The sequence below is a fragment of the Rhinolophus ferrumequinum genome, chromosome 20, assembly GCF_004115265.2.
Source record: "Rhinolophus ferrumequinum isolate MPI-CBG mRhiFer1 chromosome 20, mRhiFer1_v1.p, whole genome shotgun sequence".
Classification (NCBI taxonomy): Eukaryota; Metazoa; Chordata; class Mammalia; order Chiroptera; family Rhinolophidae; genus Rhinolophus; species Rhinolophus ferrumequinum.
This window is the reverse complement of record NC_046303.1, coordinates 549,106-573,435: the sequence shown is the minus strand read 5'-3', so window position 1 is coordinate 573,435 and position 24,330 is coordinate 549,106. Positions and strand designations below refer to the sequence as shown.

General features: G+C 57.1%; 1 protein-coding gene across 7 annotated transcripts in view; it reads right to left on the bottom strand.

Annotated features, from left to right (window-relative positions):
• ADCY1 (adenylate cyclase 1) overlaps positions 1–7,322 on the bottom strand; it is a 54,397-nt gene extending 47,075 nt beyond the window's left edge. For 6 of the 7 annotated variants that reach the window (XR_004421150.1, XM_033088412.1, XM_033088414.1 and 3 more), the window contains exon 1: positions 6,674–7,322. Coding sequence is in view for 6 of the 7 variants with exons in the window: in XM_033088412.1 (XP_032944303.1) it covers positions 6,674–7,306 (633 nt within the window). In the remaining variant the exon portion in view is untranslated. The remainder of the gene's footprint in view (positions 1–6,673) is intronic. The other variant, XM_033088413.1, reaches the window with a different exon arrangement.
• Positions 7,323–24,330: the final 17,008 nt, after the last annotated feature.

The following is a 24,330-nucleotide window of genomic DNA, read 5'->3' as shown; positions in this document are numbered from 1 at the left end:
AGGCTCCCAGGGCCCCTGCTCCTCGTGAATTAGCCAGAAATCCGCCTCACCCAGGACTATCTGCTGCTTACATCACACAGAACGAAATAAATACAATTGCCGGCCAGCCACAGGTCATGGTCACGGGGCTCCAGGCATTGAGGGTGGGATGGCCTGACCGGGATGAGCTGCAGGACAAGGAGACAGGAGACCAAGAGGTCGCATGGACGGACCACTGGCAGCACCAGGGCATGGGCTGGACTGGAGGCCGGGGCCGGGGAGACACCAGCCACGGGGGTCTCCAGCCTTGAGAGGGCAGAGGCCACAAGGAGGAGAGAGGAGGAAACACAGAGGGGTTGGGGCTGCTTGTGTCCTACTCCAGGTGACAGGACAACCTCAAACACATGTCCCTCAGGGGGGTGGACATAAAGGGCTGTAGTCAGCAATGACTTCCACCTAGAAACATGAGAGCTGTTCACAGGAGGTGACAGAGAGAGACGAGGCCCATGAATCCATAAACCCCAGCACTCAGCCAACATCTCCAGAAAACAAAAGAGTGAACTCGTTTCAACAATGTGAAGGGAGCCAAACGCGGCGGGGCTGCCACCCCCCGAGGCATGGCTGCCCTGCCTGTCATGCCTCAAACGTGTGGATGTTACAACAGTACAAAATAACCCCCGGACCAGGCCTAAAGCAACACTGTATCCCAAAGAACAGTTTGCAGACATAACAGAAAGCACTTATGATTACCAGACTGAAAATTAAAAACATTGTTTAGAATCAGTGACACTATGTTACATTATCTGCACCAACAGCAGTGTCCTCCTTTCTGCGGATGTCACTGTCCCCTTTCCTTTCTCATAAACACCCATCACCTTTGTCTCCTCATCCAAACACCATTCAGGCTTCTGCCTCAATCAGTGCTGCCCAAATAGCTTTTCTTATTGTTCTCAATACATGCTTGTCGCCTGTCACTCTGAAAGGCCCTTCATTTTTTAGGATAACACTTGTCAGCAAGGGGACAGAGCCAGTTCAGTGCCACAAACACCTGACAGAGTGGATACGCACACCTTACCATCTCAGGCAGACGTGAGGGGAAAACATTCCTCCTGGAGGGATATTTCATAAGGTTTTCCTCATGAAAAACCTTTGCCAGCCAGAGGGAGGACAGCCACCCACCGTGAGGGGTCTAGGGGATTGGCTGAAGGTCCTCTGCAAAACAGTGCCCACTCTGACCCTGATCGTCCCGCACGTGACCTTGGACATCCCTAGTTCTCTCAGCCTGGGTGCTCTCCCCTATCTAGCACTCCAGGCTTGTGGCTGTGGTGCCGGCACCAGCTTCTCACCGGGCTGGGTGGCCAGCTCTGGCTGTGCCCGGGGGCCGTGTGCAGTCCCGGTGATCAAGGCGGCTTTCCTGCCCTCTAACAGACCGTCTGCTGTATTTGGGCATATGCTAACGCCAGTCTGTTTACAAAGACAGTTGACTGGTGGCAGTTGGAAGACCAGCAAATATGAAACAATAAAGTGCATCTTTGTAGTCAATATTTAAATCATGCTGAGTGTATTAAAGTGCCCACAGACACAGCAATAGGCACAGCCACGGCACAAGGCACACTTCTCCTTCCAGGAGACACGAGCCTTCTGGCTCCCACATGTCGCTCCCGGCTTTATTTTACCGTCTTGAACATGCAGAACATATGACACGTAGGACACCCTGCCCGGCGGCAGCAGCCCCTCCCAAAATGCTCTCCCTGCCCGGCACCCCAGCCTCTGAGGGCCCCTGCAGCAGAGTTCTCGGCTGTCATCTCCTCAGGACACTGCAGGTCACACTCATGGGCCAGACAGACACAGCTTTTCCAGGAAGCAAGGCCTCAGCTGGCCCAGGGAGAGGACAGGGGAAGGCAGGCGTCCCCACCGAGGTCAGGGAGTGCCGAGGGCTGAGGGGCAGGACAGTTTGGTAAGGGAGGAAAGCACTAGTGGAGTAGGGGCGGTCACCCCTCCACACCCACTTTACTCCAGCCATGATAACCCCCCAGGGAACCATCACCCAGCTGGGTGCTCACTGAGCACCCAGCGGCGTGACCTAGAGGGGGTGTTGGGTCACTGGCAGCAAAACAGGCTGAGAGGGACCCGAGCTCGGGGAAGAGCACATGTTGGGACTGCAGGAGGTGGCAGGGCTGTACAGCGGCGAGGATGGCAGGGCTGGCCAGTGAGGGGTAGCCACCCTACGGCTGGTCTCTGGGCTCCGGTGAGGCTGAGAAGGCCAGCCTGTGGCGATGCAGCCTGTGGTCAGCGCTCTCCGAGCCCCGTACCTGTCCTTTTCCCTCCTGAGCTGAGGAAACCCGGTCCCCTTCCCCACAGTGCCAGCTGCTCGCTCTTGGGGCCTGACCCCTCCTCACTGTCCCACAGTTACTTTGGAGCTGCCACCTTTGATGCTTCCTGACCCCCAATCTGATGAGCGACAGCAGGTCCTGCCCCGGGATGCTGCCAGTAGGAGTGCCCACGCCCCTCCCCAGTCCCCACCCTCCGCAATCGGCTGGCTCCCCCAGCCCTCCCCCAGCTGGGTTCTGCGGGTGGGCTCTCAATGAGTGCTGGCCGGCACCCTGGCCTCTTTCTGGGCCACTGTCCCCGACAACCCTTCTGGAGCCCACAGCTCACAGCCCCACAACCGCAGTGGGCCCATGTTCCTGGGCAGTGACCTGTCCTCACTGTCCCCACCATCATCGCTGTGGGAGGACGTGGGCCACACCTGGAGGCAGAGCCTGGGGACCAAAACAAGGACCAGGCAACAGCGGCAGCAGAGGGCCCCCCCGATGCAGTCCCCAGCAGGCAGTGGTGGGAGCGGTTTGCAGGCCACTTGGAGATGGCAGACAGGGGTGCACATCTCACCAGGGCAGAGGACGCAGGAGCCAGGCACGCCCTGGGGTGAGGCTGCCACTGTCCATATTTGGGGGGAAGACATGGGTTAGAGAGGTCCAGCCTCCCTGAGGTCACCAGACCAACAAGCACATAACTACATTGCCCGCCCCACCCAGGTGCCATCTCTGGTTCCAGGGCTGGGAGGATGGGCTTTGGGGTCCCATGGACCCTACATAGGCTCTGGTGGGCTCAGGACTGCCGGACTGATGGCCCTGGTGGGGGGGCGGGGTGTGACCATGGCTCCACCTCCCCTTGTCCTCCACACAGGGCAAGAGTACAGGCTGAGAGCGGGAAGGACCAGCGCAGGGGAGGTCACGTGCCTGGCAGGGCCAAGAGTGAGGTCGCCGAGTGCCTGGCAGGGCTGAGGGAGGAGGGACAACAGGGACGCAGGATGAGGACCCATCACAAGTGCTGGGGAGGCAGGGAGTGGCCATGAAACAGCCTTCAAGAGGAATGTGAACAGACTGCCCAGAGAGATGAACTCTAACGCAATGTCCGGGTGGCAGAGACCCCTGGCCATGGCCACTGGTGGAGGCAGGGTCTGGAAAGGGTCAAGGCTGAAGGCGGGAGCCAGGACCATCAGCCTGCAAGAGCCACGAGAGCCACACGAGGAGGCCCTAGGAGACGCCGCCTGCACAGAGGCCAACACCACCTTTTAGAAAAAGTGAAAAGTGGACCCCAGCCCTCAAAATAAACACTATAATTAAGAAAATCAGTAAGGTCCCTTCTGAGATTTTCTCATCATCTTAGCTTCCCTTCTGCCATCTTTGAGGTTTAGATTACAAACCTGCGTGAGCAGTTGAATGGGCCATAAAACAGCCAGTGTATCAGTTTGTCAAGACAACTACTACTGAGTCCCCTGTCGTTGTCCCGTCGGCCAGGGCCCCCGGCCCCCGCAGAGGGAGGCATCTGTCCTCACTCCCTCCCAGCAAACGCCCCTGCCATTTCTGTTCGCTCCACATCCTGCCCCCGGAGGGGCTGGGACTGAATGCTGTTAGGACATCAGAGGCCTCTCAGACTGAGCCGAGCCACTTCTGAGGGCCAAGGAGACGCTGCAGACTGAGAATCACAACAAAAAGCCGCCAGGAGTGTCTGAGAGCCTGCTTCCCAGCATGTCACCAGCTTGGCTCAAATAAACTCCCACAAAAATTCTCAAAAATAAAGCAAGCTCTTTCCAGACAGGGACTATGCTGGAGATAGTGGAGGGTGCCCACAGGAGGGACCCCCAGCCACAGGGGGTCCTGCCCTGTACAGGGATCCTGCACCCACTTTCTGCATGCTCTCAGCTCCCCAGCATGAAAGCTGGCCTGGCCTCTACAGAGCCCCAAAGCACAGGGCCAGCACCCCAGATGCCGCACAGCAAGGCAGCACGAGACTGAAAGAAACCCCAAGATCCTCCCTGCAGGGGCCAGAGGTGCTCGGAGCACCCTGACCCTGTCTGTCCCCAGAGCACCCTATGTCCAGCATGCGTGTGACATGCTGCTTCTGTGCAGCAAAGACGGCCTCGTGTATCGTCCTTCTTCAGCCTCTTTGGGGCATCCCCCTGCTCTGAGGCCTTCTGCCCCCCAAATTCACGGTGCTAAGGAAGCCACTGTCAGCAGGTGCCTGCCCCACAGGGTGGCAGGAAGACGTGGAGCAGGGAGAGGCGGGGCACGTGCTTTGTAAAAGTGGGTGCTGTCTTCTTCACTTCGTCTCAAGACAGAGCCACAGACTCCCAGACTTCCTAGCAGAGATGGGGGAGTCCCTGGGCATCATCGATTCCCCTCACCATGTGCACTTCTGCACCCACCCCCATCAATTTGTCACTATCGCCCACCATTGCCATCCACTCGAGAATTGGAATACATTCTAAAGAAGCCAAACGATTTAGAAATGGCAGGAATTTTCGAAAACAAGCTTTTCTAGCATGAACGTCTCACCTTCACCACAGCCCTGCAGGATAGCCGCCATGCCCCTTATACAGGTGGGGAAACTGAGGCTCAGCAAGGGAAGGGCCTGTATTGCTCAGGAGGGCACAGCCAGGAGCAGTGAACCCCAGATGTCTGCTCCCTAAGATGGGCTCCCGTCTTCCTGCGGAGGAGCCAGAGCTCCCTGGGCCTCAGGCTCCTTTACCGACTCTCTCCTCCCTCTTTTAATCTTTAATTCTCTAACAGGGATGACTGCAGCTGTGTAGAACATTCTCTATGTGAAAAGGAGAGGCTGACAGCACAGCCTTTCACAGAACCAGCTGAACCCTCAGCGTCCTGCACCCACCGTGGCCCGCCAGCCTGTCAGGTCAGCTCAGGCCCCACCCCCCACACACACCTGACCTGGCCTCTCTGCCTCTCTTCTGGTCCTTGTGGGGAGGTTGTCCTGGATGGGGGACACACAATAGAGGGGAGGGTGGCAGGGAGAGAGCTGCAGGAGTGACCCCTGAGAAGGTCAAGCAGGCCAGGTGCCACCCAGAGGAGGCAAGCAAGAGGCCCGCCTGCTGGAAGCCCTCCCCGCCCCCTCCCTGGACTAGCAGCCCTCTCGGGTCTTTTCCCTTTCCTCTGCCTCCTCTCTGTATCTGGCCCTCACCCCTACTTCTCTTTCTGTCTTGGCTCCTCCCTCCAGGTCCCTCCAGGTGCTCCACCCTCCAGCCCTCCCAGGCCCACCCCCTCTCTGGGTTCTGAAGTGCAGGCCCAGCATTGTGTCCTGTGGCCCCTCTGACCACGTCCAACCCAGGCATCACAGTCTGGGGGCACCTGGCTCCCTCGGGCCAGGTGTGGCGGAGCCTTGGTCCGCCCAAACCCCAGTTGTCCTGTCTGTCCAGTTTCCCTCCTCACTCCCACCCCCATCGCTTCCATCTGTCGCCTTCTCTCCCTCCCTCTTCCTCCTCTGGTTCCCACCACCCTCCTGCCAAAATACATCCCGAGACGGAAGCAGAGCTTCCCTCAGGGACCCGCTCCCAGCCCGGGTGGGAGGGGCTGCGTGGCGGAGGAGCTGGAGAAGCTGCGAAAGCCCCACACGGCAGACGTCTGCTCCAGTCGCAGGGTCCTCGCCTGGGAGGAGCCGGTGGGAAGGGACCGCGACCTCATCCTTACCACCATCTAGCCCACCCCACCCGGATGACAGTGACAAAGTTTGGGTGCTGCGAGCCAGTGCCAAGCCACAGCGGAGCGGGGGCGGCAGGGATCAGAAAACCCTGTGCGACATCAGCAAACCCAGTCCTCCTCGACGGAAACGGGTCCACCACGGGGACGCCAGAGACTGAAGGGGGTCAAAGTCCTTTCCACTCCCATGTCCCTGGGGGGCCTCGGGGCTGGGAGGGGAGTCTGCGATCCCCGTGCGCGAGTCTCAGGCGCACGGGAAAAGAGCCCCGAGCCGTGCGCACAGCCAGTGAGGAACCCTGCCCGCCTGGACCCGCTCTCCGCTCTCCGCGCCCACCTTCCGTCCCTCCCTCGGGGATGGGTGCATCCAGAGCGACAGACCCAAGCTCCAGCCCCGTGTGGCGGCTGACCAGCTGCCTGACCTTGGAGCAACCCTTGCCCTCTCCATTCTGGTCTCCTGTCTCCACACTCCACATCCAGGGGCGCTTTGTAGACTGTAACTAGGAAACAGCCTCACCCCAGGGGGCCAGCCCCCACTGCGTCTCCAACTCGCTGAGTGACCTTGAATGCACCTGCCCCCCCAATTCGGGGCCTCAGTTTCCCCACCTGCCCTAATAGATAGATGCGCCCCAGCTCCCTGTGTCTGCAGTCCCTCCTGGGCAGGTGTGCCCCAGACCAGATAGGGGGCGCGCGGCGGTACTTACCGTCCTCCAGAGACGTGGGCGCTTGGCAGGGACCAAGGTGGCCGTGACCAGCAAGTGCGAGGCGGCCACCACGAGCCCGAAGCCGATGGCCAGCAGGCTGCGCACGGGCAGCAGGGCGTAGGACACGAAGGTGACCAGGAGGAGCTGCCAAACGCCCTGGTCGGCCGTCGCAGACCCCGCAGCTACCCCGGCGTGGAACCCGGCGGGGCCGCCGAGCGCGAAGGGGCAGCAGAGCAGCGCGAAGGTGAGGCAGAAGAGTAGCGCGAGCTGGCCGAGATGCTGCAGCTGCGGCACCTGCAGCGAGCGGACGTTGGTGACGACCAGCAGCGCCAGGAAGAGCACGCAGTGCACCGGGTGTGAGCCCTTCGCCAGGCTGGGCGCGGGCCCCGAAGCGCCCAGCAACTCGGCCAGCGCCAGCGTGCCCGCCAGCAGGCTGAGCACGGCCAGCGCCTTCAGCGTGGCCGCCTGCTCCAACCGCAGCGTGTAGCCGCGGAACAGCGCCTCCAGCTCGGGGCACGCGAAGTCCTCGTTGCACGCCCGCAGCCCGCGCCAGCCGCCTGGCTCGGCAGCCCGCTCGGCGCCCCCAGGCTCGCCCGCGCCGCCTCCGCCTCGGCCGCGCGGCGCCCCCGCCATCTCAGCGCCATGCAGCGGGCGCGCCCCTCGCCGGCCGGGGCGCCGGGGAGGGCGGGCGGGCGGCGAGGCGCCGGGGCCGGCGGGCCAAGTTGGGGCGCCGGCTGCCCCGCGCGCGCGCGCGCCCCAAGCGCGTCCCCTCCCTCCCGCCGCGCCTGCGCACTGGCGCTGCCCGCGCCCCCGCCGCGGTCCTCGGGCAACCGCGTTGCGACAGCCGAGCTTGGAGCCGCCCGCTTGGGCGCGCATGGCCCACGCGCACCCCCATGCCGCCCCCTGTACCCCCCGCCGCCAACCGGCCGGGTGACCTTGGGTGCCCGCTTTGCCCCTCCGAGCCTCAGTTTCCCAAGCCGTTTGCCGTCTTTTGGGCGGTCTCTTGGGGCGTTAAAAATGCCAAAATCCTGCTCTATTCCCCATGGGGAATCTTGACAAATGCGTTCCCCCAATATCACCAGGCCCCTCAATTCCACAGGAGCTCGAGATGGTGCCCGCGCCTGACTGCGGACCAAGGAGCCTGTCCCGCTTTCATCAGGCTCAGTGCCCAGGGCCCACACTGTCCTGACACAGCTCCCAGGGTCTGCGGCACCGCCCTGTGGGTCATCCTACGGGCTCCTCGTGGCTCCCTGGACAGAAGGTTGACCACAGAAGCAGAGGCCTGGAGAGGTTCATGCCAAGTCACAGAGACCGGACGAGCCAGAGCCCAGTGGGATGTCGGCCTCCCAATGCCAACCCCATGGTTAAATCCAGAGGGGCTGTCACTGTCATGGGGGACTGGGAGGGGGGACTTGTACTGCTGACATGTCCTCTTCCCTCCCCGTTTGCTGAGCTGGAAGAAGAGGGCTTGACATGGACAATGCCCAGCAGGGACATGGGGACATCACTGAGAAGAGTGACGGGGTACACCTGGAGCGCCCCACGGGCGTCGTCAGTTGAATTGTATCCCCCAAAATTCATATGCTGAGGTCCTAACCCCCAGGACCTCAGAGAGTGGCCTTGCTTGGAAAGAAGCTCCTTACAGATGTAGTTAAGACAAGGTAATACAGCAATAGGTGGGTCCAATCCAATGTGACTGTCCTTTTACAAAGGGGACATTTGAAGACAGATAGGCACACAGGGAGGACACCATGAAACTGGGAGTGATGCTGCCACAAGCCAAGGCACCAGCAGAAGTCAGGAAGGAGGCCGAGCGGTCCTGCCTGGAGCCTCCGGACGGAGCAGCCCTGCCCACACCTGGGTCTCAAACGTCCATAACAGCGTAAATGTCTGTCCTTTGAGCCCCCGGTCTGCATCTTTGTTATGGTAGCCCCAGCAAACTATGCAGCTGGCACATGGTCCATCCTGCGTGACTGCCCACATCACAGAAAGTGAGTATCAGCAAGGGGCTTCCCCGGGTCACACAGGAAGTTCTGCTCTTCTGGGGGCCGCCTCCCCCAGAACCGAGCAGCAGGAGGGAACCAGCATAGGTCCCCTTGGTCCTGTGGGGCTGGGCATTCAGCCACCTGCCCGTAACCACACATATGCTTTCCTCTCGGAACAAGTACGGATGCTACCGTCAGCCCTCTCGGTCTGCGAGAACCCATTGGCCTCCCCGTGTTAGTAAGGAGGGTGGGGCCTCCTTGAGACACGAATATAATGCTTCTTGCTACAGTGACACCGCTCGGCATCCGTCTGACTTTTCACCGTCTATAGCCTCATGTGTATCTTTGTATTGGAGCCTCACAACTGTCAAGGGCTCTCGCCTTTGGAGAAACCAAACAAATTGCCCTGGATCGTGGGTGGGCCACCACAGGGGCACGTGTGGTGTCATGGCTACGTAGGGACCCTGAGTCACGTGTCCCAGCTGTGTGACTTTGGGCAGGTTACTCAACCTCTCTGTGCCTCGTCTCCTCCTCGCATTGGCTCACAGAGTTCTCGTGGGAAGAGAGGCCCAGTACACACACACCTGCACTCAGTGAGCACAGAGCAAAGCCGGCTTTGCCCCTAAACAGTCGGGTTCTGTGCTCACAGGAGTGAGGCCTCTGTGACTGTCAGATATTTGGGCACAGACCGTCACTGCCGAGAAGTCACTGTACACCCCTCGCCAAGCCCCTTGCACTCCAGCTGCAGATTTGGCTTCCAGAAGCGCGTGTTTCTACCCTGCAGCCACTCTGCATTTTGGCACACGCTTCCTGTGTGTGGGTGGGGAGGCATCCCGCCTGGTGGACTGCCCCGCCATGTGGGGAAATGGGCAGCTGGCACTCACCAAGGGACCACTCTCGGAAAGCCGACTTGGTCAAAGCCGGTGCTAGGTAACCAAACCACCCACACAACAGGCTCTATTAACCATTAGGATGGAGAAACCCTGGCGCCTGTTGGTGCAGGCTCAGCCGGCTGCATCCCCCAAGCAGCTGGACGCAGTGCTCCACTTCCCAAGCTGTCTGGGATGTTTCCTGGGGACGTGTGGCTTGGGGAATGCAGGGCCACCAACACAATTTGTAGACGGCGATTAGAAACTGTCAAGGGACCTATCTGGGACTCCTCCAGTCAGAAGTGACCCTGACTGCCTTAATCCAGACACTGGGAGCCTGGACAGCTGGCTCAGGCCCCACAGATACCAATCACCTGAACCCCTCGGCAGAGACGGCCAGATGGGACTGTCTAAGTCAACCCCTGACACACCGCGCGGTGGGATAAAGGTTGACAAGGCTTCAGAGGGTTCTGCCTCTGCTCTCTGGGTGACCGGGTTCCCCCTGTACCAGGTGTCGGCCAGTTGCGAGGTGACAGGCATCAGATGTCATCCAACTATCCGCCTGCTTTGCAGGGAGAATGGCTGGCAGGAGGAGGCTCGTGTGACGAGCACTTTCCACCAATTGCCCTGTTACTTAGGACTCCTGGCAGAGGGACGGGCCGGCACCAGGCCAGCAGCCGCACAGTAGATAACCACAACTGTGGCAGGTGCTTCTGAAGGAAGGAGCCGCAGGCACGTCCTCAGACGAGCCTGGGGTGGGGACGGTGGTGAGGCCACGCTGGCCTCCGCAGGTGACGCCCAGGACCCACGAGGGTGCCGAGCCCTTGAGGCCCAGGGCAGTTGTGGTGCCCCGATAGGAATCCTGCACAGAGTCTGGGACCCCTGAGGTGGCTGTGTCATCTGGTGGGACACGTGGCCTCACGAGGAGTGGGTACCAGCCACGAGCAGGCAGAAGGGTTCGGATAACCCTGGGAGGGAGGCCATGGCACTGTCAGATGCAGCCCACCCACACACACTGGGTCTTCACGGAAGAGCCGTGTCCACCACGTGACCACAGCCCACGTGAGCCACCGCTCTTCTCTCAATTGCAATTTTCTACTAAATTAAAAAGAGGTTATGAATAGATTCTGAGCAGGTATGGTGGGTATTTCCGAAAGGAAGGGGACCTCTCTGCCCAGCGGCGGCCAAGCAAGCCACATGCCCTGCTCAGGAGCAGGCTGTCGCCACCTGGGCACGCGGACAGCACTCTCACACGGGGCTTGCCGGTTCCCATCTGCGCCACGCTGTGGAGGGCACGGCTCTCCTCCAGCAAGGTCAGCCACCAAGCAGTTTCCCCGGACAGGTTGTCACTTATCCCTGTTTATCCCAAAATGACAGCAACTTCACAAGTGCTACAGTCCTCACCACGTGTCGTCGGCACCGTGGCCGGGACGCGGGAAGGTGCAGGGGTGAAGCGTGAGAGGGGACGGGCGGGCGTCCAGGCCCAGCACCCGGCTGAGCATCACCCTAGGGCACCTTTGGGACACAGCTGCCACCTCGATGCTGGACACCTCTCGGCTGATCTACAGCCATGTCAATGTGACTTTCTCAGGAAGGACCCCGTGTGCTCTGTTTTGGAATCGGCTGGACGGCGGAGCTAGGCCGAAAAGGAACCAGAGATGGCAGCCCGAACCAGGCGGAGTTCTACCAGCGGGACATTGCCTGAGGTTAGGACGGACCCCATCCAGACCTAAGGTCGTGGGGGCGTGGGCGTGGGAGGGGCAGAAGCTTCCAGAAGAGGCCCAGAGGGAGACGCCTGCCTGGCACAGAAGCTGAGAGATGGAGGCTGGCAATCGGGGCCGGGTAAGAAGCCAGGCGCTTTGCTCCCTCTTCCTGTGAGCCTGTCTCCCTCTCCCAACTTTTAGGGACATGGGGCTGGGCTCCATATGGCCATGGGTCCCCCACGACCCACTCAGCAGATGGACAGTATGACACCAACACCCAGCACCATCGGGGGCTCTCCCCAGACATGGCTGCCTGGTCCTGTGCAGAGACATGTGCGTTTCAGTCAGGGGCCCCGGTCAGGCCCCCCAAGATAGAGCCACCTTAGGAGACAGGCAGTTACAGAGCCCTCACCCTGCTCACCAGGAGCTCTCAGTCCAGCAGGGAAAAAGATGAGGACACAAGAAGCATCCAGGACTCAGCTCTGCCACTGGAGAGGACGAGAACAGGCGGTCCGTGTGGACCAGGGCCTTGTACCCTGCAGGTGGTCCCCAGCTGCACCTTAAGGCAGGTGGGGTCCCCTGCTGAATGGGGTCAAGGGTGGGATTGTCTGTGAGCCCCCAGTGACAGTGACACTCATGAAACAACACCCTTAGTGCTCACTGTCCCTTGGGGACGTCCACAACCAGGACAAAGAGGGCAGGATGGGTGAGCACCGCGCTCACCCTAGGCACTTGGTTATTTATAGTAACACAGGGGACCTAAGGTGACTGGCATTAAATGGATGTGTGCAAACCACCCCGAGGGTCAGGGCTGAAGATGGGGGCGGCGCCGAGGCTGGGCACCAGGCACACCCTCACACACGCACCGGGAAGACGGAAAATAAGGTCCCCACACGGAGCCAGCTCTGACAGCTGCGCCCGAGAGGCAGAGTTTCAGCCCGAGGATTTGTGCTAAAAATAGAATCGCTAGCTTGTGGATAGAGAATTTGACCCAATTAGAGATTACCAGTTTCAGGAATTACTGGAAAAGAAATCTCATTAAATAGGTTAAATATAGGTGCTACGGCTGGAAAGGCCATGTGGGATGAAAAGGAAACCAACAGTCCAGAAGCATTTAGAAGAGACTGTCCTGTGAAAGGAGGGACTAGATGCTGGAGAAACGCCCGAGACGCCACGAGCGCCTGCTGACGGCGGTGCTGTGGCTCTGCCAACGAACGTCCCCTCCCTGTGCTGAGGGCGGCAGCTCTGCGTCACACCCAGTGTGCTCACAGGGCTCAGGTCGCCCCCGAAATGTTGGCAGGGCCCCACCCAGACCAGCCTGGGCTGCAGACAGCGCCTCACCCGCCGCCTGGAGCTTGCAGCCTCCGTCTTCGCCTCCCTCCTTCGCCCACGTGCCATCTGTCCCCACGTCCTGGAGGTCCGCCCCAAAATAGCCTCTGCCCTGAGCAGCCGCCCCCATCCAGCCTTTCCCACCTCCTGCCAGCAGCCCTGGGGCCACCCTGCCATCACTCAGTCGCCAGCACACTTAAATGGGGAGGGCCCTACCCATTCCTTGCTCTAGAAACAGGGCTTCCCCTGCCTGCCAGCATCCCCCAGGCATGTTTTCACAGCACACGCGTCCTGAGGGAAACCCTAAGGACAGCCGAGTGCTTGTGCTTTCGAGGGACACGGCTCGCAAGACCCCTCCCCTTGGCTTAACTCAGCCTTTCAGCCAGCTGACCGCAGAAGGCCTGGTGGCACTGTGAGCTGGCTGGCCAGCACCTCTCCCCTGCACACTGGCTGCCCACTGCCCCCACTCAGGTCCCCTGCTGTCCCCTGCGTGGCTGGGCCCTGTCCATCCTCTCCTCTGCCGGGCAGTCTGACCCACTGCACTGGCTGGAAACCTTCCAACTGCAGCCCAGAGCAGGGGTGGGGTGGGAGCTGCTTCACATGTGTCTGTGATGGGACCTGAGGTGCTCACCTTATCTCCCAGATGCCAGCAGGAGGGACACAACACAGGCAAGGTGTCCCTGTGCCTTGGGTCACTCCCTGGTCAGCTCTGGCCACGTGCCTCAAAGACAGCCCAACAGCCCCAGCTTGCCTGCCTGCTGGGGCCCTGTGCCCTCACCTGGGACAGCTGCTGTGCCGGGAGCCCCAGGTCCCCTGCCCACAGGGATGTCGGGGAGACCCGTAGCTTGGCCCCCCTTGGAGCCATGTCAATCAGGAAAGGTTGGGATGCTAGGGACAGAAGCACAGTCACCACAGGCCCCGAGGATGGGCCAGCTGTCTCCCTCTTCAGAGAAGGAGTCCCAGCTCACCCCTCCGCACTCCGTCTGCCTTTCTGCTCCCCATGTTGGCCTTTGTAGCGAGCTGGAACACCCCCCACACCCACACACACACACATTCGTGTCCAGCTGCAGCCTCAGAAAGTGACTTGATTTAGAAATCGGGTCTTCACAGCAGCACTGAAGGACTTGAGGTGCCCCGTCCTGCACTTGGGTGTCCCTGTAAGAGGAGAGGACCCAGAGGGAAGACAGCCTGCTCCCACAGGTTTCAAAGCCCATGGCCCTGCTGACACCCTGATTTCTGATTTCCAACCTCCAGGTGGGGAAAGGAGACAAGCACCTCTATCGTGAGACAAGCACCATTTGCAGCACCCGGAAACCATGACAATCTGAGTGACAATTGCGAAGCCACCTCCACCCTCTCCCTGTGAACTCCTGGGGCACCATGGCCACTTCTTACTCATTTTCATGTCCCCTCCCCGGGCTGGTCCTCAGCAAATACTGGGTCTCAGCGCTGAGGGCCCAGAGTTCCAGAGCAGCGAGGCCGGAGTCAGGGCCAGCTGCTCAGTCACCCGTGGTCCCTGGCACACCTGTGTCACCCCGCCCACGTGCGCTGCAGGTGAAGCTGCCAGCAGGCAGAAGCACGCAAAGCCAGGGCCCGCCTGTCCAGTGCGGAGAATACCGACGACGTCTTCCTCTCCTGTACATGTTTCTGTGGTTTACAAAATTTTATGACAGATTTTTATCATCAGAAAAATGCAATTCAATACGACGACATTTGGTTGAAATCTAACAGGTTACAGGACCTGTGCAGACCAAAGAAGAAATCAGAATGTGTGGGGAGTGGCTCTGGTCCTTGCAAAGCACAGGCAAGTGCTGTGCCATTTCTTCTGCAGGTCAAGACAGATTATAGACAGAGAGAGAAGCGAGCCCATGTATGCATTCATTCCATTCAGTTAAGTCCCTGCTCTCGGGACAGTAGACCTGTCTCCAGAGCCCCCAGAAACCATAGCAGATGGCACTTCCTTTGGTCAGAGGTTGTTTAAAAGAGAGAAAGCTGGGACACTGCAGGCAAGCCTTCCTTCTCCCGACACAGGCTTCTCCCAGCAGCCTTCCTCCCGGTGCTTGGGCAAGCAGGGAGGAAACGCGCAGGTATCGTGCATTCATTCCTTCTTCTTTTCCGGGAAGAAACAGAGAATTCTAAGAAGTCATCGTGGCAGAGATCAGAACTCCAAGAGGATGGGCAGGGTGCTGCGTGGAGGACACAGGGCTCAGGGCTGTGGCCGCAAAGGCTGTGGCCCCAGGCCCCAAGGGCGGAAGTGCACAGCCCCACGACACCAGCCCACGTCCCCGAGCACACCTGAGCACCCCTGCTCACACCTGAGCACACCAGCACCCGTGAGCCAAGTATAATAGTATAGAAATCTAAAAGAGCAAAAAGCTTAAGTATTGTAAAATTATAAAGAGCCAGACTGTTATTATTTGTATATTATGATATTATACATAGAAAATTCATCAAAGTCTTTACCTAAATTATTAGAAGTGAGATGCATTTAACCATAAGACTAACATCAAAAATTAACCAACATGTTTATACCGTGCAACAGAGACAGAATTTTCCAAAGGACCCCATTTATAAAAATAGCAAAAATTATAGGTACCTAGGAAGGAATCTAACAAAACAAGCGCGAGTGATATAGGGATAAAAATACAAAACTTTACAGAAATTGCTGATGAGAACCCAAATGAACAGACAGATACACTATGTTCGTGGGTAAGAAAACCCTACATCCGATATCCAGTCTCTCCAAGTTGACCTATAAACCTATTGCCATGCCACCCAAATCCCAAAAGAGTTTTCTAAGATACATTGACGAGCTGATTCGAAAACTCTGTGTAAGGGCAGAGACCAAGGAGAGCTGACACTGCTGCGGAATAAGCTGGGTGACAAGTGGAACCAGGGAAGAGAATAACCTAGAAATGGACCCACATGTACGTGCAAGTTTGATATATGACGAAGGTGGCGTTACCGCCCGCGGGGAAAGTGAGAGACATTCAGTAACCTGCTGAGAATCCGGAATTTGGGTCCTCACTTCACACCTCCCACAGAACTCCAGTCTTCATGGAATAAAGACAAACGTGAGGGCAACGTTTTAACTCTCTTCCGGAAAAATAGAGGAGAGGCCGTTCTGTCCCTGGGGCAGGAAAGGATTGCGTCAACAAGATGCCCAAACGAGACACTCACTGAACAAATATGATGACATTACAACTGAAAGTTTCTGTGCACCAAGCACAGCACGAACAAGGAAGGGTCAGCCACAAACTGGCAAGGCCTGTACCACCTGAAGATGAGAGCGGGTTACCACCCAAATTATATGCGAAATTCTCGCAAATCAACAACAAAAGATGAACGACCCGTGCCCTGAAAATGGGAAGACGGGACAAATGTTTTCAGGGAGAGTAAATGAAATTGGCAAATAAACATGAGAGCTGACGGGGGAACACGATGGAACCCCTCTCGCCCCCCAGAGGGCACGGACCCAGTGTGAGGAGACGCAGCACAGAAGCAGGAGGGAAAACCATCTTTCCTGGGGAACAACTTGACGTCATCTGGTAAATGTAAACATTTGCAAGCCCGGTGACCCAGAGCAGGCCGTCCTGGGTTTCAAAAGCCTGGAGAAGGCATGGAACGTGCGCCCAACACAAGCGCTGGAAGGTGCAGACTGCATTGTCTCTAGCGACAGGACACAGGAAACAACCCTCCAGCCACCGGAGGAGGAAAGTGACTAATGACACGGCGGTCTGGCGGAATATTATAGGACGATAAAAATACGTGCGGCGTCGGTACATGCGCAAATGTGCACGGCTCGGGAAACGGTGGTACTATTTCCATAAAACTTGAAAGCAAGCAAATTCGAACTGTGCATCATTTAGGGGTGTGCACACACATGATAAAAACCCTATTTTACCAGATCTGGGGGAAAAGTCAGCTAGAGACGTTCAAGCTGTCACTCACAGACAGAACCCGCCCACTGCTTTGCTCTGTGCCTTCACAGAGCCTTATACCGTTTTCGTGTGTGCATGTGCGTGTGTGTTTCACTGAATTATGTGATCGAAGCCTTCCCCCAAATTAAGTGCTGTAAATCAGGGCTTCGCAAATTCGAGCATCGGGACCCCTGGAGGGCTGCCCCCCAGTTTCTGGTTTGGTAGGTCTGGGCTGAGAATGTGCATTTTAAACATTTCCCAGGTGACCTGCTGTATTTATTACAAAGTGTTACCAATAAACATTTCTTTGTGCCTAAAGAGCCCACGCTCAGGTGCAGGAGCCCTTGTTTCCACGGTGAGTACAAATGGCAGCGGACAGACGGTACTTAGAGCCCTCCTGTGGCCAGGTACTGCCGTGAGCTGGAGGTGGGGACACATGGGGACACGGCACCGCGGCACAGCGCTGCAGGTCCCGCACGGCTCCCTACAGCAGCTCGGCTCCAGGGTGCTCACTCACGCCTGCACTGGAAACAGGAAAGAGGCAGCGAGGGGTGAGAATGAGCCTCAGTGCAGCCGTGGGCCAGGCCGTGTGTGCACAGCTGTCCCTTGTTGAGCTGCGAGGGCCCTGCTCTGGGGCCAAGGGCAGAGAGCCACAGGGGCACCTCGCCATGGGCCTGGCACAGGGTCCGTGACAGGACACAGCCTTTGCAGCTGGCCTCTTCCCAGAGACCCACATCGGTCATTCTGAGGGTGGCCATTCTTGGAGGAGAGTAGTGCGCAGGTCACCCCATATTTCCTGCAACCTCCCAGAGACGTGTTTGCAAATGTGCCTTGAAAATCCATGGCCCTCAGTGCGGTTTTTCTCCTCATTAGAAATGATAGAATCAATTTTCTTCACTGGCTCTGTGTGATGCCTGATTTGTTCTGAAAGGAGAAGGAAAATCATTTCATCTGGGGGTTTCGGTGTGAAGGGCAAACTGAGGAGCAGCAGGGAACTCGCCAGCCACGCCTTCTCCTCAGCCCCCCGAAGCCACGGTTTCCTTTCCACTCCTTAGAGACTAAATTATTTTGAAAAGAAAAATGCCGTTCTAACAACTGTAAGTGGCTGTTTTTATAGCTCTCAGCCTTTTAAAAGACGGTGTATTTTTGCAAAAATTAAATTGCATCAAACTCATACTCTCTGGGAAGCCAGCGGGCTGCCCCCCAGGAAGCCTCCCTCCGCATTAGCTGTAACGTGTTGACAACAAGCCGTCTCACTCCAGATCCAGCCGTGGTGCTCGCAGTGCTTTCTGGAGTAAGCAGGTGCCGTCCGGGCCTCTCCCCACAGTGCAGGTGGTACTGCCTCTCGGTCTCCTCCTGATCTCTGACCTCACGCGGTCTAGCTGTGGCCCCAGGACCCTCAGCTGTCCTATAAATCCGCGGTGAACAAGGAAGCCGCTGGCTGTTCTCTGTGCAACCTGGGGCGTCACGCTGGCCTACAGTGCCCCCTCTCGGCTGATGACGGGGCTCCCTCACTCCTTAGCCTTTCCTGCAGCCCTGCATGGAAGCTGACAGCTGGTGAATACAAACCATCTCGCCTGACCCTGCTGCAGCCTGGTGGAGCTCAGCCGTGGTTTCTGACATGGCAACTTGTGAGCAGGAAGTTTGCAGGGTGAGCCCTCCGCGTGAATGCCTGTGAGTCAGGGAGCAGGAATGAGCAGGGGACACGGGAGCTCCGACCTGCAGCTGCATCACCTGGGTGAGGGAGCTGGTCCCTACACCCCCAGGTGGACACAGTACAGGGGCCATCACCTCTCACAGGAGACAGGCTATGGGCTGACACAGTGGCCTGTGACTGGAGGGTGTGGCTGGCACCAGCGCTGACCCTCACCCCCAGCGCCTCCAGCTACCTCGGACAACGTCCCCCCTCCCCGGCTAACCCTGCCACATCCCTCCCCCTTCACCAACACAAGTCCCTGCCCAGTCACACTGGCCCACACGCCCAGACGCCCCTCCCTCCCTGCTGTGCTGGGAGCCCCACCCTGGGCTCATCAGCTCCTCCCCAGGCTGAGAACTCCCCTGCGGACCCTGCCTCTCCCCAGGGCCCCCCCACAATGGTGGAGAGAGGACTGGGGGACAGCAGCACTTCCAGGAGTCACTGGACTAGGAGAGAAAAAGAAGAAGACAAAGAACAAGAGGGAAAGTTATCAGAACTGAGACAGGAGACCAAAAAGCAGGAACTTTTATTCCCTTTTATTACCTGGCTTAACCTACATATCATAACCTGTATATATAATTTCCAAAGGTCATAAACAATATGAGCATAATTTATATTAACAAGGTGACTATTGTTACAGCAGGTATGATGTAGGCACATTTCAGACAAGAACAAAATGCCTTTGAGAACTTAAGTCTGTGGTATAAGGAAAGGTGCCTGCTGCAGCCCAGACCCTCCGTCCACACTGTCCATGCAGCCCAGACCCTCCGTCTACACTGTCCGGGCAGCCCGGACCCTCTGTCCACACTGTCCGTGCAGCCCGGACCCTCCGTCCACACTGTCCGTGCAGCCCAGACCCTCCGTCCACACTGTCCGTGCAGCCCGGACCCTCCATCCACACTGTCCGTGCAGCCTGGTCCCTCTGTCCACACTGCAGCCCAGACCCTCTGTCCACACTGTCCATGCAGCCCGGTCCATCCGTCCACACTGCGTCATTGTTTCTCACAGTCTGCAGGCTGGACGTCCAAGGGCGAGGTGCCGGCCATTGGGTTCCTGGTGAGGACTCGTTCCTACCTGCAGACGTCGCCTCTCCTCTGTCCTCCCGTGGCAGAGGGACACAGAGAGATGATCGCAGCCTGGGGTCGCCTCCACTGCTCATAAGGACACTAGAAATATAATCTGGGGTGGCACTGCCGGCGGTTTCCCCTCGAGGGGGGATCCCCAGCCCTTCCGCCTGGGGCGGGCGGCTGGCCTCTCCCTGAGCACAGAGGAGCTGGCCAGGGGGCAGCGGAAGTGTGATGAGCAGGAAGATATGCTCACACGGGGCGGTTCACAGGCTCCATAGAAACCGCTGTGTGGGCACTCGAGGTCCAGCTCACCGTGATTTCCAGGGATTCCCCACCAGCGAGGAGAAGCCTGGGCATCCCACCCGGGAAAAGTGGGTGCTCCCAGGACCACCTGTCACAGGTGTGTGTGGGTTTGGGGGGCGGTGAGGGCCTGGACAGGAAGGGGGCCAACGCAAACTATTTACTGTGTTTCCTCATGGTCCTTTTACTTTGTCTCTGTTGTCACCTCAAGCCTTAGCTTGTTATCCTGGCTTCATCTCGTTGCCCTGGTTTCCTCCCCACACTGAGCACGTGCTGCTGTCTCCTTCTCATGGAGACACTGCACTTGTGTGTTTGATAAGCTGTACCCGCCGCTGCCACCCCTTACTTGAAAATCTCCTTTTCATAGACCGCAGGTTATCTCCTCAGCAGTGGGGCAGCCACGTCCTCTGCCAAAGGTGGCCCGGCCACACAGCCCGGGCAGCATGTGGCACGTGGCAGTCTTCTCTAGTTTGGGGGCTGCAAAAGTTTTCCCATTTGTGTTTTCCTCGGTCATTTATATGGCTTCAGGGTTGGGGACCCAGGAGCCAGGCTCAAGTCCCCTCCTGGGTGGCACCACACCCCTTGCCAGCACTGCCCTGCCCTTGCGTTTTCTGTGCTCCAGTCCCAGGAGGAAGAATTTGGGGGGCAGGAGCCTGAGCTCGGGGGTTCCAGAAGCTGGTCCCACCAGCCTTGTCCACATTGCATGAGGCCCGGATGTTTGTGATTCAGTGAACCCCAGAAATCTGGACTTTGCTTGAAATTCTAAATGTGCAAAAGTAGCATGAATGTCTTCAGAGAGCAGTTTCCTTGTAAGATCAGCAATTCTTTTAGCTTCTTTAGGAAAAAAACACAAAATATCTCCTCAGATTCCCTTTTTCAGCACACGTGGATACACAGAGCCTCGTGCCATCGGAAAAATGGACAGAGGATGCTGTCCAGTCATCCGGCCAGCCTAGGGTGGGGGCCGGGGACACTGGTTCTTCAGGTCCCTCAACAGGCTGAGGTTGGGACACCTCCTTCGATCACTGCAGGACTCGGCCAAGCACCAGGATGGAGGGACAGCAGCCCAGAGGACAGACTGAGCTTCTGGACATTACACACAGTAGTTGATGTCACAACAACCTGAGATTGCGGGTGCCCCCCCCTTTGCTGAGAACCAGCAGGGTTTGGTCACCTTGACCCTTGACACTGACCACAGCCCTGCTCACTGCTGCGGAAACGTAACTGAAAACATAAGCACTTCCCGTCCCAGAAAACCTCCTCACAGGGAACAATGAAAACCAGTCTATCACTGAAGAAGCAAAATAAGAGAATGGGACGCACATCCCAGGCTGAGAGCCGTGCAGGGTCAGAAAGGAGCCCCACCCTCAAGGGCTAAGCCCCCTGCACACATGCTCTCAAGACAGACGGTCATTAGTCCTCATAAGAGACTGGACAGCACCATTTGCCACAACGGTCCATCCTAGACACGCTGGTCATTGGGGTGACCACCCAGGCCAGCCAATCGGTTCTTTACAGAAGAAACGCCTCCTGTCCTTGAGATGGGGAGCGGGGAGGGGGCATTGTACCTTAGAGCCAGGCACCCACCGCGCTCTCCCTCCCACAGACACTAGAAACTGACACGGTCTCTCTTGGATTCTGCGCTCCCAAAAGATGGCTCTGTGCTCCAGTCCCAGGAGGAAGAATTTGGGGGGCAGGAGCCTGAGCTCGGGGGTTCCAGAAGCTGGTCCCACCAGCCTTGTCCACATTGCATGAGGTCCGGATGTTTGTGATTCAGTGAACCCCAGAAATCTGGACTTTGCTTGAAATTCTAAATGTGCAAAAGTAGCATGAATGTCTTCAGAGAGCAGTTTCCTTGTAAGATCAGCAATTCTTTTAGCTTCTTTAGGAAAAAAACACAAAATATCTCCTCAGATTCCCTTTTTCAGCACACGTGGATACACAGAGCCTCGTGCCATCGGAAAAATGGACAGAGGATGCTGTCCAGTCATCCAGCCAGCCTAGGAGTGTCCTTGGGAAAGACACTCCAGGGTTGCCAAGCTGGAGAGAGCCTTATTTTACTTTAAGCAGATTTCTATCATTTCCTGGGGCACAGAGGACTTCCAACTGCACTCTCCCTAAAGCACATGCTCCAGGAAAGGGAGGGCCATCGCTCCCTTAATTTTAAGAAGGTTGGGGCCTCTTCTTTAAATTCGTACTTGCCCTTGCCGTGCCAGCAGACAGCACCCTCCAGGGTTGGGATGACACAGCCTGGCCTATCCCTGGGCCTTTCTGGGCACTGAGTCAGGCCGCTGACGCTGCTCTGCTTCTGACGGCTCGTGTGAAGGGACAGGGGACATGGCAGATGCTCACCTGCTTTCATGGGAGCATTGAGGGTTTGCGTGTTTTGTTCCTAGTACTTCTTTAGCACCTCGAGTTGGCTGGCGAGAATCAGAGGTGCTTCCCTCTAGGTTACGAAATCTAAGGGAGCTGATCAATCGGGTGACTGTCCACTGCTCATGCTTCTCTTCTGGATGAAGGAGAACTTAGGTGGAAGTAAACAAGGAAAGGATAGCTCTGTCTATGGGATCTCCATCTGTAGTTTTTCTTACGCAGATGTCGATGAGACTCTAAGTCTCACAGACCCTGTGTGTGGTATGTGGCAGGAACAGCGAGAGTCAGCATCTTAGCAGCTGGATGCCCGCGCTCTATGTCCACTGTCAGTGGTCACCGATTTCTTTCCTCCCGATTCTAAGAAAGCAGGATCATCCTCTGACCTGGGTGAAGACACTCAGGTCAGAAAAATGCCCTGGAGAGGCTGCCAACCAGCCTTGCCCCACCTCTTGGCCCCACTGCTGCAGAACACTCCACGCCCGGCAGCTACTCAGCAACCAGCTCTGTCCCTTTGACTTTGGATTTTTCTATGGTATCATAATTTAACTTTTTTGTTAAAATCTAACTCTTCCTGGGGACGGCCCAGTGGCTCAAGCAGTTGGAGCTCCGTGCTCCTAACTCCGAAGGCTGCCGGTTCGATTCCCACATGGGCCAGTGGGCTCTCAACCACAAGGTTGCCAGTTCGATCCCTCGAGTCCCACAAAGGATGGTGGGCAGCACCCCCTGCAACTAAGATTGAACACGGCACCTTGAGCTGAGCTGCCTCCCGGATGGCTCAGTTGGTTGGAGCGCGTCCTCTCAACCACAAGGTTGCTGGTTCGACTCCCACAAAGGATGGTGGGCTGCGCCCCCTGCAACTAGAAAACGGCAACTGGACCTGGAGCTGAGCTGTGCCCTCCACAACTAAGACTGAAAGGACAACAACTTGACTTGGAAAAAAGTCCTGGAAATACACACTGTTCCCAAACAAAGTCCTGTTCCCCTTCCCCAATAAAAAAATATAAATAAATAAATAAATAAATAAATAAATAAATAAATAAATAAATCTAACTCTTCCTGATCTCTCACATTACTTCAAAGCTGAGGATATTGTCTCCATGATAATTTGATTTCATGTTTTCTGCTAGCTTTCCACTCGTTGGAGGAACATTCCTAAGCACACCCGCCCCTCCCTTCCTTAGACACTCCTTCCCGCGAGAGTCAGTGTGTTTTCATTCATGTCCTTTGATCTCGGTGCCCATATTTTTCTTCAACCTTCTTTTATGGATTTTAATTTGGTGGCCCTGTCTTAAAGAACTTGAATTCCTAATCATTTCTATTTTGCTAAAAGCTTTGATAATGGGGGGTCAGGAGCGAGTCTCCCCATCATGTTCCCTCCTGATGTGAAGATTATTTCGAGCTGAAGACAGTTAAAGCACAACAAACTCAGGGAGCGTTTTGTACCTCCTTTCCTGCCTAGGACTCCGATGCAAAGGCCTGCTTCAGGAAGTGCCCCTCAGCAGGTCACCTTAGCACAGGCGATGGAGTGTGGCCCACAGGCAGACCCCGCTACAGCCTGTTCCCTGGGCTCCCCTCTGTGTCCCCATTTCCAAGTGGCCTTTCTCATCTCCTGTGAATGGCCCACCTTCCCCTTCGCACTCCAAAATAACATACACACCTCCTTTTGCCTCACTGTCTTTGGAATTTTCATGCTTGTGTGAATTCCCCGAGCACATGTACTGACATTTACATTTCTCCTGTTAATCTTCTGTGTGTCACTTGAGTAATTGGAACAGCCAGAAGAACTAAAGGGCTGAGGGGACACTTGCCCATGTGCTTTCCTTTTATCTTCAGGGTTTTTCTCGAATGCTTCATTCACTCCCAAATCCTTTTAAGATGTTTAAAGACTTGGATTTGCATTGAGTGCACAGATGAACTGAGGAGCAATGATGTATTCTGCCTGCTGGGCTGGGGACCTGTCACCTGCCTGCTGCGCTTCCTCCACCTCTGACCTCCCAGAGGCCCGTGGAGCTCAGACGCACTCATGCACCTCATTCACTGTGTGTTTCCGTTCGTTCCCATCGGGCTCTCACAGATGCTCCTGGGGAGGTGAACGCTGTTTATTTAGCGTATTTGCTGGGAAGCTGTTCTTTTCACTCAAGTCCTTTAAAGAGTCTCATTGTTTTGTAGAAACTATGCGGACACTTGCCCATCACCACCTGCGCTCCCAGGACACCGACAGGTGTGTGGGTTGCTCTGGTGACTCTGGTCCCCGGCCACGCCAGCAGGGGGTGTGGCTGAGGCCTGATGGTGTGCAGCAGGGGAAGCAACACCCCAAGTCTGGCTTTGCAGCCTTGGTCCCCTTCCCTGCCTTCAGCAGGTTCCTGAGGGTCCTACTGTCTGCTTGGTGACAGAGTCATCCCGTCATATCTGACA